Source organism: Crassostrea angulata, chromosome 3, assembly GCF_025612915.1.
Source record: "Crassostrea angulata isolate pt1a10 chromosome 3, ASM2561291v2, whole genome shotgun sequence".
Classification (NCBI taxonomy): Eukaryota; Metazoa; Mollusca; class Bivalvia; order Ostreida; family Ostreidae; genus Magallana; species Magallana angulata.
This window is the reverse complement of record NC_069113.1, coordinates 29,407,501-29,422,178: the sequence shown is the minus strand read 5'-3', so window position 1 is coordinate 29,422,178 and position 14,678 is coordinate 29,407,501. Positions and strand designations below refer to the sequence as shown.

The window sequence follows — 14,678 nt, the reverse complement described above, 5'->3', positions numbered from 1 at the left end:
AGGAAAGCTGAAATTTGTGTGGAAGTATCCTCGGGTAGTGTAGATTCAAAGATGTGAAACTATAGACCCCTGGGGGTACGGTCGGTCCACAATGGGGGGGGGGGGGGGGTCAAATTTTTACATGGGAATATATACTAGAATAGTGAATCTTAAAAATTTTCTCAAAAACGGATTGGCCAGAGAAGCTGAAACTTGTGTGGAAGCATCCTCATGTAAGGTATATTCAAGTTTGTTCAAAATAACTTCTGGAGTTATGGTGGGGCCACAATTGGAGGGTGTTGAATTTTTACATGGAATATATAGAGTTAATCTTAAAAAATTATTTAAGAAAAAAGGCTGAAACTTTCAGTAAAAATCGTCCCTACAAAATTTAAAAGGTACAGGGTGCAGTCGCCACGGCCACCTTTTCTACACACTTTTTGTAAAAAATATCTTGTTGATAAGTCTTGACTTAAAACATAAATGATATGTTAACCTGCAGAAAAAATAACCACTTGGGGAAAATACACTCAAATGCACTCAACAGTTACTGGTACATTAAAACAAGTTTCTTGGTGAAAGTTATAGGAGTCTTTTATTACAAAACTGTTGTCCTTACTACATTTTCTCTTAATTTGGCCCAATCAAAGCTCATACAAACCCCAAAACATAATACTATTTGGTTAAGGGTGTGCAGCACCCTTTGTACAAATATCTAGTTTGCAGGTCAAGGTCATAGAAAACGTTACTAGATCATATTTTCTCCGCCCTAATAGGCTCCTTCCTTCACTTACAGGCTCAGCTTTCCTTTGATCAAGTGTTTTCAGTGACATTGAACGAAGTTTTTTGTGAGATAAGGTCATAGCAGAACTCTGCATAAAAGCGTTATTTGCACAATATTTTATATCATTTTTACAAATGTTTAGATCATATCTTACATTTAAAGTGTTCAGTTATGGATAAAGTGTATACAGTGACCTTGAACTGATCGAGCTAATAAAGAAAAGATTCGGTAAAAATATACTTCCATTATATTTATGTGTTACAATTGAAGTTAAAATTAAAGGATTTCTAAACTTATCTATGGGAGAGAGATTATTGAAGATAAGTTTAGAAATCTTTGATTTAAAAACTTTTAATGTAACAGGTTATCGATTTAAAATTTACAAGCTGCAATGATTGTGTCAATTTTCAGTAGTGAATTATATCGGACTGTCCGTGTTGGTATCTCCGCACGTTATTATTAAGTTATTATCTCGGAACTCCAAAAATCGGTTTTCATTGGAATACCATGTACCATTATTTCAACAACTTAAATACAACTTGTTGAACTTTTGTTTCTTTTTGGTTTTTATTCAGCGTATACTTGAGCGAGAGTAACGAATTGAGCTTTTCCCCGAATTCACCATGATATGGATTTTAAGGACTTTAACATTATAATTTACAGTTTACAATACAAATCAAATACAATTACTCTCGTGAAAGTTGGGTAGTGCATGTATTTTAGTAGAAAGCCGAGTGGCATCCTACCCGCCCCTGCGTTTTAGGATGTGTTCCCCCTGTGTTCGAAATGTTTTCTTTATCGTTGGTAAGTATGTAATAAATCCAGTGGTGCTCGAATAAAAGTTCACGAGATTTCTCCGAAATTTGTTCAGTTTCGAGCGGAAGTAAGAGTGTTCGGATAAAATCCTCAAAATACGTGAGTACTGTTCGTTTTTAGCCCACCTGGATAATATCCCAGATCCACTATGGCACAATTCTGGTGTGAAATACATATAAAGATACTAAGCGTTTCAGCTGTGAGTTGCCATCCATTACTATTACTAAATTTACAACATGATAAAACAGTCTGACAGCAATCATTTTAAAATCGAATTAGTTTGAATTACGGCATTTCATTAAGTCTCAAAAAGCAATGAAAGTATTCATTTAGGCCATACTTTTGATCACTTCAAAGTTAATAACACCCCTTATATACTGTCACTGCATGAACACGCAATTGTAAAAAAAAAATAGAAAACATACAGAGATCAGAATTCATATCAATAAGCTTCAACATTCGTATTAATCTAAAAATATCACGACACATTTAGTTTATTTTCAATTTACAATATACATTTAATCTACAGCATTTTAAAAATGTTTCTTTAAGATTCTTGTATTTAATGGGTAACAATTAAATGGCAGCTTTTAAATACGAGACAGTAAAATAGTTGACCTTGCATATATGTTTGAAAAAGGTTTAAAAAATAAAATAAAGAATAAGAAATCGCTCTTTGAGAATTAGGAGGTGATAATTTTGCTTGAGGCATGGTCAAATCCAAGAAATCCCAAATGGCGTTATATTAGATTTCAGCAATTGTACGATTTGATACCGGTAATAGAATATTAATTATGCAAATCCTGTTTGCGCCCCAGCAATACGTTATTTGAATTTATTGGACTGTACATTACAAAATTGATTCGTAGTGTTATCACAGACAAATTAAAGACACTAGAAAATGTAAAAATTAAGTGATATAAAATAAGCTTAATAAATAATGCATGAGTGTTATGAGAATGTATTGGGGCAAAGATGTAGTTTTTTATGAGAATAAAATAGATAAGAAGTTTCTTAAACTTTGTTATCAGACTGTTTTACAAAAAAGAAGTACATTGATTCTGTTGATTGTAAATATATTTACAAATGTATTATTAGATATTTCTGATAAACGTCTAACATAATTCAATTACATAATATTGAATAATATTCTTTGTAATATAAGTAAATGAAAGAAAGAAACCCATAGTCAATGTAAAATATGCCACAGGAATGAAAATACAAAACATCTAGTTTTTGAATGTCATAATGTATTCGAAATATGGACTGCTTTAAATTTTTACCTTAAAATCAATATTATTATGTGGAAACATGTACTTGTAAGTTATTTTAATGAACAAAAAATCGTATCATTAAATAGACCCATTTGATTTGTACCAAACAGAATCGATGAATATAAGATGTAATGTCGGTTACATTCCTTATAAGAAACAAAAAAAAACGGTTTAGTAGTGAAATACAATTTTTAATTTATTTTCCCCCAATTACATCTATTCAAATATATTATAATACAACTTTACAAAAGCAAAATTTCTAACTATAGTCAGTTTTTAATATATATTTAACAAAATATAAGAAGAAAAAATTGTTGGAAATTTTGGTGGTATCGAACCCTAACATAAAAACCCTAGATTTATAAGATTAGCTTATGCCATGTACTCTAACCACTGAGCCATTTCAGACACAACAAAGTGTGCTTTTTAAATATTATATGTGACCAAGGCCACGAACTACCGGACTTAAATTATTTTTTCAAAACAGTCAATTGTTGGGATACAAAATGATATTTTTGAGTATAGTGGGTCATCTCTCCACGTTTTTGTTGATTGAAATCGGTTTGTTTTCCAATAGACCTTAATTAGAGTATGAGAAAAATATGGAGCACAGAACCACTCTATAAAAGAAAATGCCTTGAAGTTCTAAAAAATGACAGTATTTGCAGGTTTTGATACGTATACGCCTGTTTGAGTCAACATAGTCCATGTATTGAACATATCTTTAGGTTAAAAATCAATGATTCGTTAAATGTATATTGTTTTAAATGATTTTAAAAAAACCCATCAGATTTATTGACACTTTAATTTTTCAGTAGCCTGTCCGACCGCGTATGGGCATTTGACACGCCTTATCCACCCATCTTCTTTTTAATCTTTTTTTTTTTACAACTAAAACATTTTATACCAAGAATTATCTCTTAAATTCTTCTTTAATATAATTTTAATCAAATACAATTTCAGTTATTCAATTATTCATCAAAAATTTAAAAATGAACATGCACGAAATTTTGTTAACAACGATTGATAAGCAAGGTCTACAACTTATATTAATATCTCGTTGGCATAGATGTTCGCACGATTGGGTCGTAACTTTGGGAGGAAGCTGCATGCGTGCCCGGAGAGAACTCACGTGTCCAAGCGGGCGACCGCCATACCCTATCGCATACAAACGCTGTCGAACACGATTACTATTATGTTAAACATTACCCAAGCCTGTAGTCTTGGCAAACTATAGTTTCAAGATACAATTTCAGTTACATAGTTCTTCATCACAGTTTTAAACAGAGGTATTTTCAGATTACAAAGCTAACCGAGTCGAGACATCACCTTTATGAGGCTACCTTTATCATATTACCGGTATATGTAAATCATTGTTAATGATCTTGGATACTGTGGAATCATTTAAATTTGTGGGGGCCAATTTTCGTGTATTGTGAGTTTTTTGCTTATTCATGGGGATGTGATTTCGTGGATGTGTCGGTTTTCAGTTTCAATAAGATAACAAACTCTTCAAAATTTATTTTCGTCGAGGATGTAAATTCGTGGTGGATAGCGACCCACGAATACCACGAAAATTGAGCCAACACGAATTCTAATGATTCCACAGTATTCATGGATACTGCAGTGTGGTTTGAAACAATGTTGTTAATCATATGTTAAAATTTGTTTGATAATCATATGTTAATTTCATACAGTATTGCAAGATACAATATTAATCAATACAGTAATATAAAATACAATATTGCATCCAATGATACTACACAATATTTTGTCATATGAAATATCACATAAAACAATATAATATCGTATCATATTATGAAACAATATGATATTGTTCATAAGACATTGTTTCAAAATATGATTTTGTATAAATTATAAATATTAAACGGTATTGTATTGTGTTATAAATTACAGTAAAACTCGGTTATAGCGAAGTCCTAGGGCCTAGTGGATTTTCTTCGTTATATCTGTAATTCGTTATATCCGTATAACGAACTCGTAATTATGACTATAGCGAATTCATTATATACATGTTTTCTTTCACCAGACTGCAGTTTTTGCTAATTGAGGCTTAGAGTGAAAATACATAGATCGTCTAATGAAATATTGCGTTTCTCAATATGTTCGGCTATGGTTTCAAACTAAAAACTTCTAAAGTCTTTATCGTTTTTTAGATATCGATGCCACAAGCTTTGCGTCGCGGGACAGGAAACGGACGACCGGAAATGAATTTTCAAAAAATGAAAAAAATCGCCTCGAGATATTAATATTTTCTATCATCCCTAAAAATTTCAGGGAAATCTATCCAGCCATCTCCGAGAAATTCTCCCGACATAAAAAAGAGGGGGGGAAAGAAAAAAACACTACAATCACTGTAAGGAAGACCTTACTAATGCAAAGTAGTGGATTTTGGAGAGTAATGCATTACATAACCATTACTTGTAATTCTAAATTTATAGCACTACACATTACTAGTATTACTTTGAAAACATGTATTACTAATACCTTACCATTATATCTAGCATTACCCTTAGCCTGTAGTCTTGGCAAATAGACAAAAACATTATGTCCTCCAATGTTTAGTGGAGTAAAAACAACTTATGAAATAAACTGAAGTAAAAAAGTTCATTCATTTTTATTTTGAATATAAAACTATAGCAAAACGATGCCAGAAACCAAAAAAAATCAGAGCCCATTTCTACTTTTTTTTCAATGTATGCAATTGCAGTTACATGACAACTAACAAATAACCACATATCGGCTAAAATATATATACACGTCAAGAAATCCAGCTCATGACAACAACCTTCAAACTGTGGTCTCATGTAGGTAGTAAACACTCCCACATATTGTAAGTGCACATTTCCTTCAAGTAATTAAGTTTACCATCTTTCATCAAAGGGTGATCTGTTAATTGTATCATCTATAGCATTCCACACAGTACAGTACACCTTCCTAGAAATCTATGATAAACTTATGACAAAAATAAAAACTCAGCATTTTTACATAAGACTATTTTTTATATATGACCTTATACACGACTTCAAGAAGTCAGAGGGGATATTCTTCTGTAAACATGTTTCCTTCCGTTTTAAACCTTATTCTAGAATGGCTTTTGACAATGATGTTCAAGAAAAATGTATAACTTTTACAAAATTTACGGTTATTATTTTGTAGATATTATTTTATAAATCTTTACAGACGTGCATATGCTTTGTGTCACGATCAATTGTGTTTGATCACATAATACAATATCATATTATATATAATATAGTATTATATGATATAATATCATATCACACAATACACAACAATATTGTAACTTTGAAATCATATTGTATAATATAATATTGTATTGTATGATATTTTATCATATTTGACACATAATATGATATTGTAACATATAAAACATTGTTATATTCAGTAGTATATTCTCACTATATTACTCTATATAGAAGAATAGTCAATAATTGTAATATTAGCTCGTCCAAAAAATATTGACTGGTCAATATTTTGTTAATATTGACCGGCTAGGAATAATATCTAGAGAATATTCCATCTTTTTTAATTAATCACTTCGGATTTGTTGATTCATAAACAATGACGTAAATAACTCTTCGCGACTCCAAAATAAGGTGACGTTATAATAGACAGCCAGTCAAGGCAAGTAAACAACGGACGCGCAATGCGACGGTTTGGTATCATAACGGATATGTAAGGATTTGCCAATTACTGCGAAGTAAAATCAGGTAGAACATCTGTATGTCAATTCTTATGGGCGGCGGAATATCACCAGTGACCCTTTGATGCTGAGGATATTTGGAAATGAACTTTGCACAAAATTGAATTCCTGAATTCTTTGATGAGCTGAAAAAATTACCGCGATCTGTTTTCAATTACTTTCTTAAATTTTGGTTTGTTTCTTCATATAACAAAACAAATGTTGACTGTGTTTTACGGCAACATTGATTACGGAATATTAGCCCCCTTTGGACAAAAGTATTGCCATCTGCTTCGTGTCGGGCAATATTTCATCCCTTGGGGGCTAATACAATCAATGTTGCCCTCAACCCCAGTCAATATTTGTATAATATCATTTGATACAACATTGTATCATATAATATGATACAATCTCATGTGATGTAGTCATATTCTATATAAAACAATATTATATTATACAATAGCATATCATGATACATATTATATATTAAAATATAATATATTACAATTTCATGTGATATAATAATATATTATTTAAACCAATATCACGTTATACAATAACATATCATATTATATATTATACAACATTGTATCAAATGATACAGTATTATATATTGCAATATCATATGAAACAATATCATGTGATAAATCATTATATAGTACATCATATTATACAATATTTTTTCATATATAATACTATACAGAACAATATTATGATACAATATCATATCATAATGAACAATTACATTGATACAATATCATATTGTATCATATTATTTTTTACAATTATATAATATATGATATAATACTGTATCATATAAAACAAAAGTGTATCATATCATACAATACTATATCCTAAGAAATAAAAATCTTGTTATATCATTAAAAAACAAACACATCTGTGAAGAAGGTTTGAATGAGGATAATGGAGATCAGACTCTGCATCTGAAGCTACCTCTGCAATTCATTTATATTATACTTAAATCAACTATTCAATCTATTATCTATAAAACGTGTAACCTGTTCCAAAACACTAAAACTCATCCAGCATCCGAAACCTATGCTCAGATTCAGCATCCAAGCCTGCCATGTGCATCATCATCAATTCAAGTTTGGGGAAGTTAGGACTAGTAATAATTAAAATATACCGGGTAATCATTAGAGGGCACATGCTCCAAAAACTTTAACCAGCTCCAAAAACCTTAACCTTTTCAAGCATCCAAAACCTATGGCTCAGATTCAGCATTCAAGCCTGTCTATTGCATCAGTATCATAAGACGCATAATCTATGCAAGTTTGGTGAAGTTAGGACCAGTAGTGACTTAGAAAGAAATTGCTATCAATGGGCACCTGCACTAAAAACTTTAGGTTAACCTGCTCCAAAAACCTTAACCTCCTCCAGCATCTGAAATTTATGGCCAAGATTCAGCATCCAAGTCTTTCAAGTTGATAAATAGGTCCAGATGCATCATCCATGCAAGTTTGGTGAAGATAGAACGTGTAATAACTTAGATATAGGACCTGCAACAAAAACTTCAACCAGGTCCGCATGCCAAAGCCAGGGGTATAGCATAAGCTACCCCGACTTCGTCTCGGTGAGCTAAAAATGGTCTAATGTAAAAATGCTGAGTCTTTCCGATTAATCACTGAGCATAAATGAATGCCACAAAGCTAAAATAGATTTTCTTTGCATGTGGTAATTCTGCTATAAAATTCTGCTGCAAATCCAAGGCCTGCAGTTTGGTAACATATAAAAATCCCAATTAGGTGTGCTTTGCTTTGTGGAGAGTTTACTACATAGATTAAGATACTTGTATACAAAATGTAATTTAATACCTGCATAAACCCTACTAAAATATCTGCGCATCATACATAAAATACCTGAAATAATGACCAATCTATTATCACTCGGTTAATACTAATACAGAAACTGACTGTATAATACACTATCAAAAATACTGAGATGTCAATTATTCAAAACATACAGAGTATCATATAAAGCATATGAGATTCAAAAAAAAATAAATAAAAGTTTAGTATGGCACTGTCTTTTCTGCCAATAAAAAAAAAGTTCAGCAATATAAGACAATGCATATAATAAGAAAATAATATTTCATCAAAATACAAGTCAAACATTGGAGTCGTTACCAGCCTGTTTGTTTTTCTGTTGTAGTGCCCGTTTCCTCTGATTAGCATAAATCCGCAGAAACAAAGCAAGGAAGACAACGAAAATTCCCATAATTCCTATTAGCGTCACAGGATGACCATAAATTACACAAGACAACAAAATGGCAAGACCTTGTCTTATAGTCATGATAATTGTGAAAGTGACAGGTCCAAACTGAGCAATAGTATAAAAAATGAAGAGCTGGCCCCCAGCTGAACATAAACTAAGAACTATTGCGTGAAATATAAAATCTGGGTGTTTACTCATGAAAGCTAAAGATTCAAAAAATCCTCCTTGTTCTATTAAAGATACACCAGTTAATAGACATGAAAACAGATTGACACCCGTCATCATTTGTATAGATGATACCCTATAGCGTTTGAAAAGTTCCCCCTGCCAGTTGGATGTAAAGCTGTCAAAGACCATGTAACCAATCAGCAAGAACACGCCAGACACTGTGGTCACACTTCCCTTGTGTCGAGTTACATCTCCACTGGTGAGTAAAAACAAACTCACCCCAACCGAGATCAGCACAGCAGTAATGTACTCATGGTATTCATACTTCTTGTTGGATACAACCTTACCCATTAGCATCACTGGAATAACTTTGGATGCCTTGGCCATAACTTGTGTAGGAAAGCTGACAAACTTTAGTGCCTCATACTGACACCAGCTGCTCATGATGTTGGAAAATGAACTGAATGAGTATTTATAAAGTGGTGTTGTATGTGTTGGTTGAGATTTTAAGGATAACACCACTGAGCCAATGATGAAAGCTAATATTCTGTTAATGAAGACTAAAAACTGGGAGTTTTTGAAGAACTCTCCAGCTGTGTTTCCTGTTCGTCCATATTCTGATGTCATTATTTTCTCCTGAAGCACCCCCCATGTTAAGTAGGAGCCTTGCAGTCCAACCACACAGAACAGCAAAGTCAGACCCCGTCTCAAAGTGGAGTCTTCAGCATCTGCTCTCTTTCCAGGGTTGTCCTCATGTGTGAGAGGCAAAGACTGCTCCTTCCCAAATGCAAAGTTTCTTAAAAGATCTGCCAGAAAACCATGCCCTGTAAATGAACGAGTCGTATCATACTTTTAACTAAGACTGTTACAATATCAATGAAGTTCAAGTCATAAAGGTAAGCCTGATTCATTGTTTTAACTAAACCATGGAGTATTTTTATAACTATTTTTCAAATGTCCTAAGATCCAATTTAGTTAAACTTTTCACTCTTGTATAATTAAATTATTTCAGGGATCTAGTACATCAACCAACGATTGGTTGGTATGAAACTCTATAATCAAACACACCTCCTGTTTCATTGAATTTAATCTTCCTCAAATAATTTATGATAATTGCGCCAGGTACAAACACAGTGGCATAACCCAGCAGATTAATTCCCAAGCGGACAATCCAGAAGTCAACAAGATTGTTGCCAGTTGCTGTAGTGGACTCAGTTCCTAGTACACATGGAATAATGAAGTTAACCACCACCAAACCGGCACTCCATAGCCCTGCCATTACAGCTGTCCTACAATGGAAACAAGACAAAGTTGGAGGAGTCATATCTATTCATTCAAAATATGCATGTATTTACTGTATATATTTGTACGCTCAAATTCATACCCCTCGTTGAGAAGTCATATACAAAAATCAGACAAAAAACTGTGAATGAGAGCCCAGATAACACTAAGCAGGCACGTAGCATTGTTTTTGAAAGTGGGGGGGGGGGGGCCAGACTTATCCAAAAAATCTTGACTAGCAAAAAAAAAAAGGGGGGGGGGGGGATTTTGCATTTGGAATATACAAGGGCCAGGAATTACAGGCAGTAAGATGGTAAGATGGGTCTGCTTCACACTTGCATAAAGTGGACCCCAAAAGCAATCCCAAGTAAACCCAAAGTAAACCCTAAGTGGACCTAAAATAAACCCCGAGTTGATGCAAATTTTCAGTAAACCCAAAGTACCGGTAAACCCAGAGTGAAGTCACAGAGTAAACCCCGATCAGAAGTATACCCCTGAAAGCAGATGCTACATGTGCATTTGGAATATACAAGGGCCAGGAATTACAGGCAGTAAGATAGTAAAATGGGTCTGCTTCACACTTTTGAGCATAAAGTGGACCCAAAAAGCAATCCTGAGTAACTAAGTGGACCTAAAATAAACCCCGAGTTGATGCAAATTTTCAAAACGCAGACCCAGAATAAACCCCCAAAGTAAACCTGTTTAAACAATACATGTATTTATCTAGTAAATTGCATCATACATATTATAATGATAGTACATAGAACATTGAGAAACAAGCCAAAAGGCTTATGTTAATCTCAAACTCTGAACCTTCTTGTGAGGCAAAAGAATTGTCCTGGGGCCAAAGTCTTAACAGTTATAAAGAATCATTTGGCTGATTAGTTTCTGAGAAGAACATTTTTAAAGATTAACTCTACATATTCCTATGTAAAACTTTGACCCCCCCCCATTGTGGCCCCACCCTACCCTCGGGGGTCATGATTTTCACAACTTTGAATCTACACTACCTGAGGATGCTTCCACGCAAGTTTCAGCTTTCCTGGTTGATTAGTGTTTGAGAAGAAGATTTTTAAAGATTTACTCTATATATTCCTATGTAAAAATTTGATTCCCCATTGTGGCCCCACCCTACCCCCGGGGGTCATGATTTTCCCAACTTTGAATCTACACTAACTGAGGATGTACCTCAACATTGAATCTACACACCGTCTGTCTCTGTCTCTCTGTCTGTTTCTCTCACCCTCTCTAAAATTGATTGATTTTAGTTGGTAACTAAATAACGCGACTACACTAAGTTGACAATGATGCAATGTATGTGTAATTCTTGCTGTGCTCGCCATAACGGTAGCACCGTAAAACACATTAAAAAATCATCATTGAAGTTAAAGTATCATATACATTGACAAAAATAAAAGAAACTAGATGCTGTCATTAGACAGTAATACCCGCACCATGTGTTTGCCCCTAAATAACACTGTTTTATACCAGTTTAATTAAAAATGAAGGCTACATGCAAACTCCGGTAATACATTTAAAAATTATAATTTTCATAACTGAAGGATGAGATCCCTGCCCATATGATAATACACATCGTGACATGAGCAGCACTTTATGTGCAATTTGGGGTAGAACTGTTTGCAGTGAATTTTCAGTTAATCAATAATCTTAACATTTTATGTCATAGGAAGTATAATGGTCTATATAATTATTACAAACAAAATTAAAAATTAAATTATGCCCCCTCCCCGTGGCGGTTGCCGGTTTTAGATTTGCTTCTGTGTGCCAACATGAACATCATCGTGTGCACAGATTTAGAGAAGGGGTGGGAGTGAGGGGTCCAGACCCCCCCTCCCCATGAAAATTCGTAAATTACCAAAAATACACCTTGGACCCCAATGCTCTTACAGACATGTAAACGCTCTAACCCATTGCGCTTCAATGTTAAGTAACATTATTTGGGGGGTAAATATTTAATCAACAGTCAACATACTTCATTGTTTATCTCAATAGGAAGTATACATGTACATCACAATATGCAGGTGTCCTGCACCACCTTAAAGCTGTTATTTACCTAATAAAATAGTGCAAGTGGATTTGAAGAATAGGTCATAAAAATACATGCATGTTACAAATGACTGATCTTTGTCTGAAGTTACGTACACAACACAGGTTTGCATGTCTCATTAGCGGGTACTAGTTTTACCCAGCTCTTCGATTAGATGGGTTCAGTGTATACATACATGGGTGTTGCTAAAATGCGGAACGGAAAACGGAACGGAAGGAAAACGGAAAATCTTATCTAATGTTATTTACCTCATAGATTTGTTAAGTATGCTAAAACGATATACTTAATGTACCTTTTTAATTTTTTTTGAAAGATTAGCAATATTAGATTATTTATTCAAGAATATTTATTTCCTCAGAATTAACAGTACATGCATTGACCACTATATTCTGTCCCAAAATATCCTCGATTCACTTTTTGCTGTATATTTATATATATCTCAGGGTTCAAGCGATTCTCTTTTAGAAGCATTAAACATTCTCATTATTCTTTCTTTAAAACGTCCTCTCTAGCTTATCAGCTGGTATAAATACACGGCTAAAAATAAAGAAGTCTACGGGGTTTTGCATTTTAACAGACCCGGATGATGGTGTTGAAAAATTGTGCAAGGTCTTCTGAGTGACTTCCAAATGGAGAAAAGATGTCAACATTTTCCATTATAAATCGTCCAAATGTGCTGCATGAATATTTTGGGATCGACAGACTATAGTCCCAATATATAATCGGAAAATCAAACCAGGCAACGTCTAGAGCTCTCTATTCGGATCATATGTATATAGCTGCTGGAATAAACAACTGCATGCTTTGTAATGCAAACGTAAACAAAATTGCATTGCTAAAAATACTAGTTTCACAAATTACTAGTTTCACAAATTACCGGGTATTTTAATGTTTACTGTATTTTAATTTTTTAATGTCGTCAGTCCTACAGTTTTTTTCTTCCATCTCAATGATACTGTATCGTCTGTATGATAAAAAATCGTCTAGAACACCGAAAATTCAATTTTGATGTAAGTATATACATGTACATCATATTTGAAAATAATATAAAAATACTCAAAACACGCATAAAACGCTTTCACTAACTGCGTACGTTACACTAATATGCCAGCAATACCATATAAGAGAAATAAGTAAAAAGTTATAGCTAATTTGCTCGTTTAATCATGTTAATGTTTCACAATTCGTATACATTTGATTTTTCCGTTTCGTACTCAACTAAAGCCAAATGAATACAATGCTATAATTGATAGACATTCATATGAATATTAATAAGATAGCAACATGTTGATAATCATTCATTAGATATAAATAAAAGATACAAAGTAAATCGTTTCTGGCCAGTCTATACCCTTTTTAAGGGATAAACGTGATGATATTTTCCATCCCGTTCCGTTTTCCGTTCCGCGTTTTAGCAACACCCATACATACATGTCTGTGTTTTCCGTATGCAAAAAAGGATTACGGTAGTTAAGATCAGCTAAAGGAATTCATTATTGTGTTTTAATTGGATTATCATTATGATGTTGACCAATTTAGGTAAGCATAATACATGTAGTAGCAGTAGCACAATATAATAAGATGCCAGCATGGGATTCCTGCCAGCATACATACACATGTATATAAGTTCTACTTTCACTTTCTAAATGTAATCTCCCTTTGACAGCATACTGTATCATCATCTTTTAATATTTAAATAAGCTTATCATCGTTACCTATCCTATCGCATTTGTAAAGTTTCTGTCATTTTAGTTGCAAAAGTTATTTTTTTCATTTGTCAGACTGCATGCACTGTTGAGTTGACCCCATATTGACCCTGTATAAACAATTTCTTATTAATTTTGTGTATTTCATATGTAAGTAAGTGAAGACACTTATATTTTTTATATGAGTAATAATAGGAAGGAAGGAGTATTTCTTTCTTAATGTATTATAATGCATCAAATACAATGTAGGTCATGACCTTATGGGACTGTTCTGACCCCACGAAACAGGAAAATACAAAATATCTTCTAAAGTCATTATGATGCATCAACTGGTGTAAAGTACATTAATGACCCCCAGGTGTTGTCGGTTCTTAATACATGTATATATTCTTCATCTTCTTTTTCTTCTTTCCCGCTCTGAACTTGTTTCTCAGAGATGGTTGAACATAATTGTACAAAACTCTAGGATATGATAGGCCTGCAAATCTAGTTGTGCACCCTGGTTTGATTTTTCTCATTTTGGGTTAGACAACCACTTTTCGGGGGGGGGGAGGGGGGTGTCAAAAGGGTGTGGGGTCTAACATTGAACCTTGTAGAAAGAATCATAGACTCTATTGTAAATGGTAACTTGAAAACGGACAAA

At 33.4% G+C, this 14,678-nt stretch overlaps 1 protein-coding gene across 2 annotated transcripts in view; it reads right to left on the bottom strand.

The window, feature by feature from the left end:
* Window positions 1-5,475: 5,475 nt before the first annotated feature.
* The window catches only part of LOC128177121 (adenosine 3'-phospho 5'-phosphosulfate transporter 1-like), a 12,525-nt gene continuing 3,322 nt past the window's right edge, over window positions 5,476-14,678 (bottom strand). For both annotated transcript variants that reach the window (XM_052843685.1, XM_052843684.1), the window contains exons 2-3: window positions 10,049-10,269; window positions 5,476-9,804 (exon numbers count right to left, since the gene is read on the bottom strand). In XM_052843685.1, the coding sequence (XP_052699645.1) occupies window positions 8,705-9,804; window positions 10,049-10,259 (1,311 nt within the window). In that variant the 5' untranslated portion in view covers window positions 10,260-10,269 and the 3' untranslated portion in view covers window positions 5,476-8,704. The remainder of the gene's footprint in view (window positions 9,805-10,048; window positions 10,270-14,678) is intronic.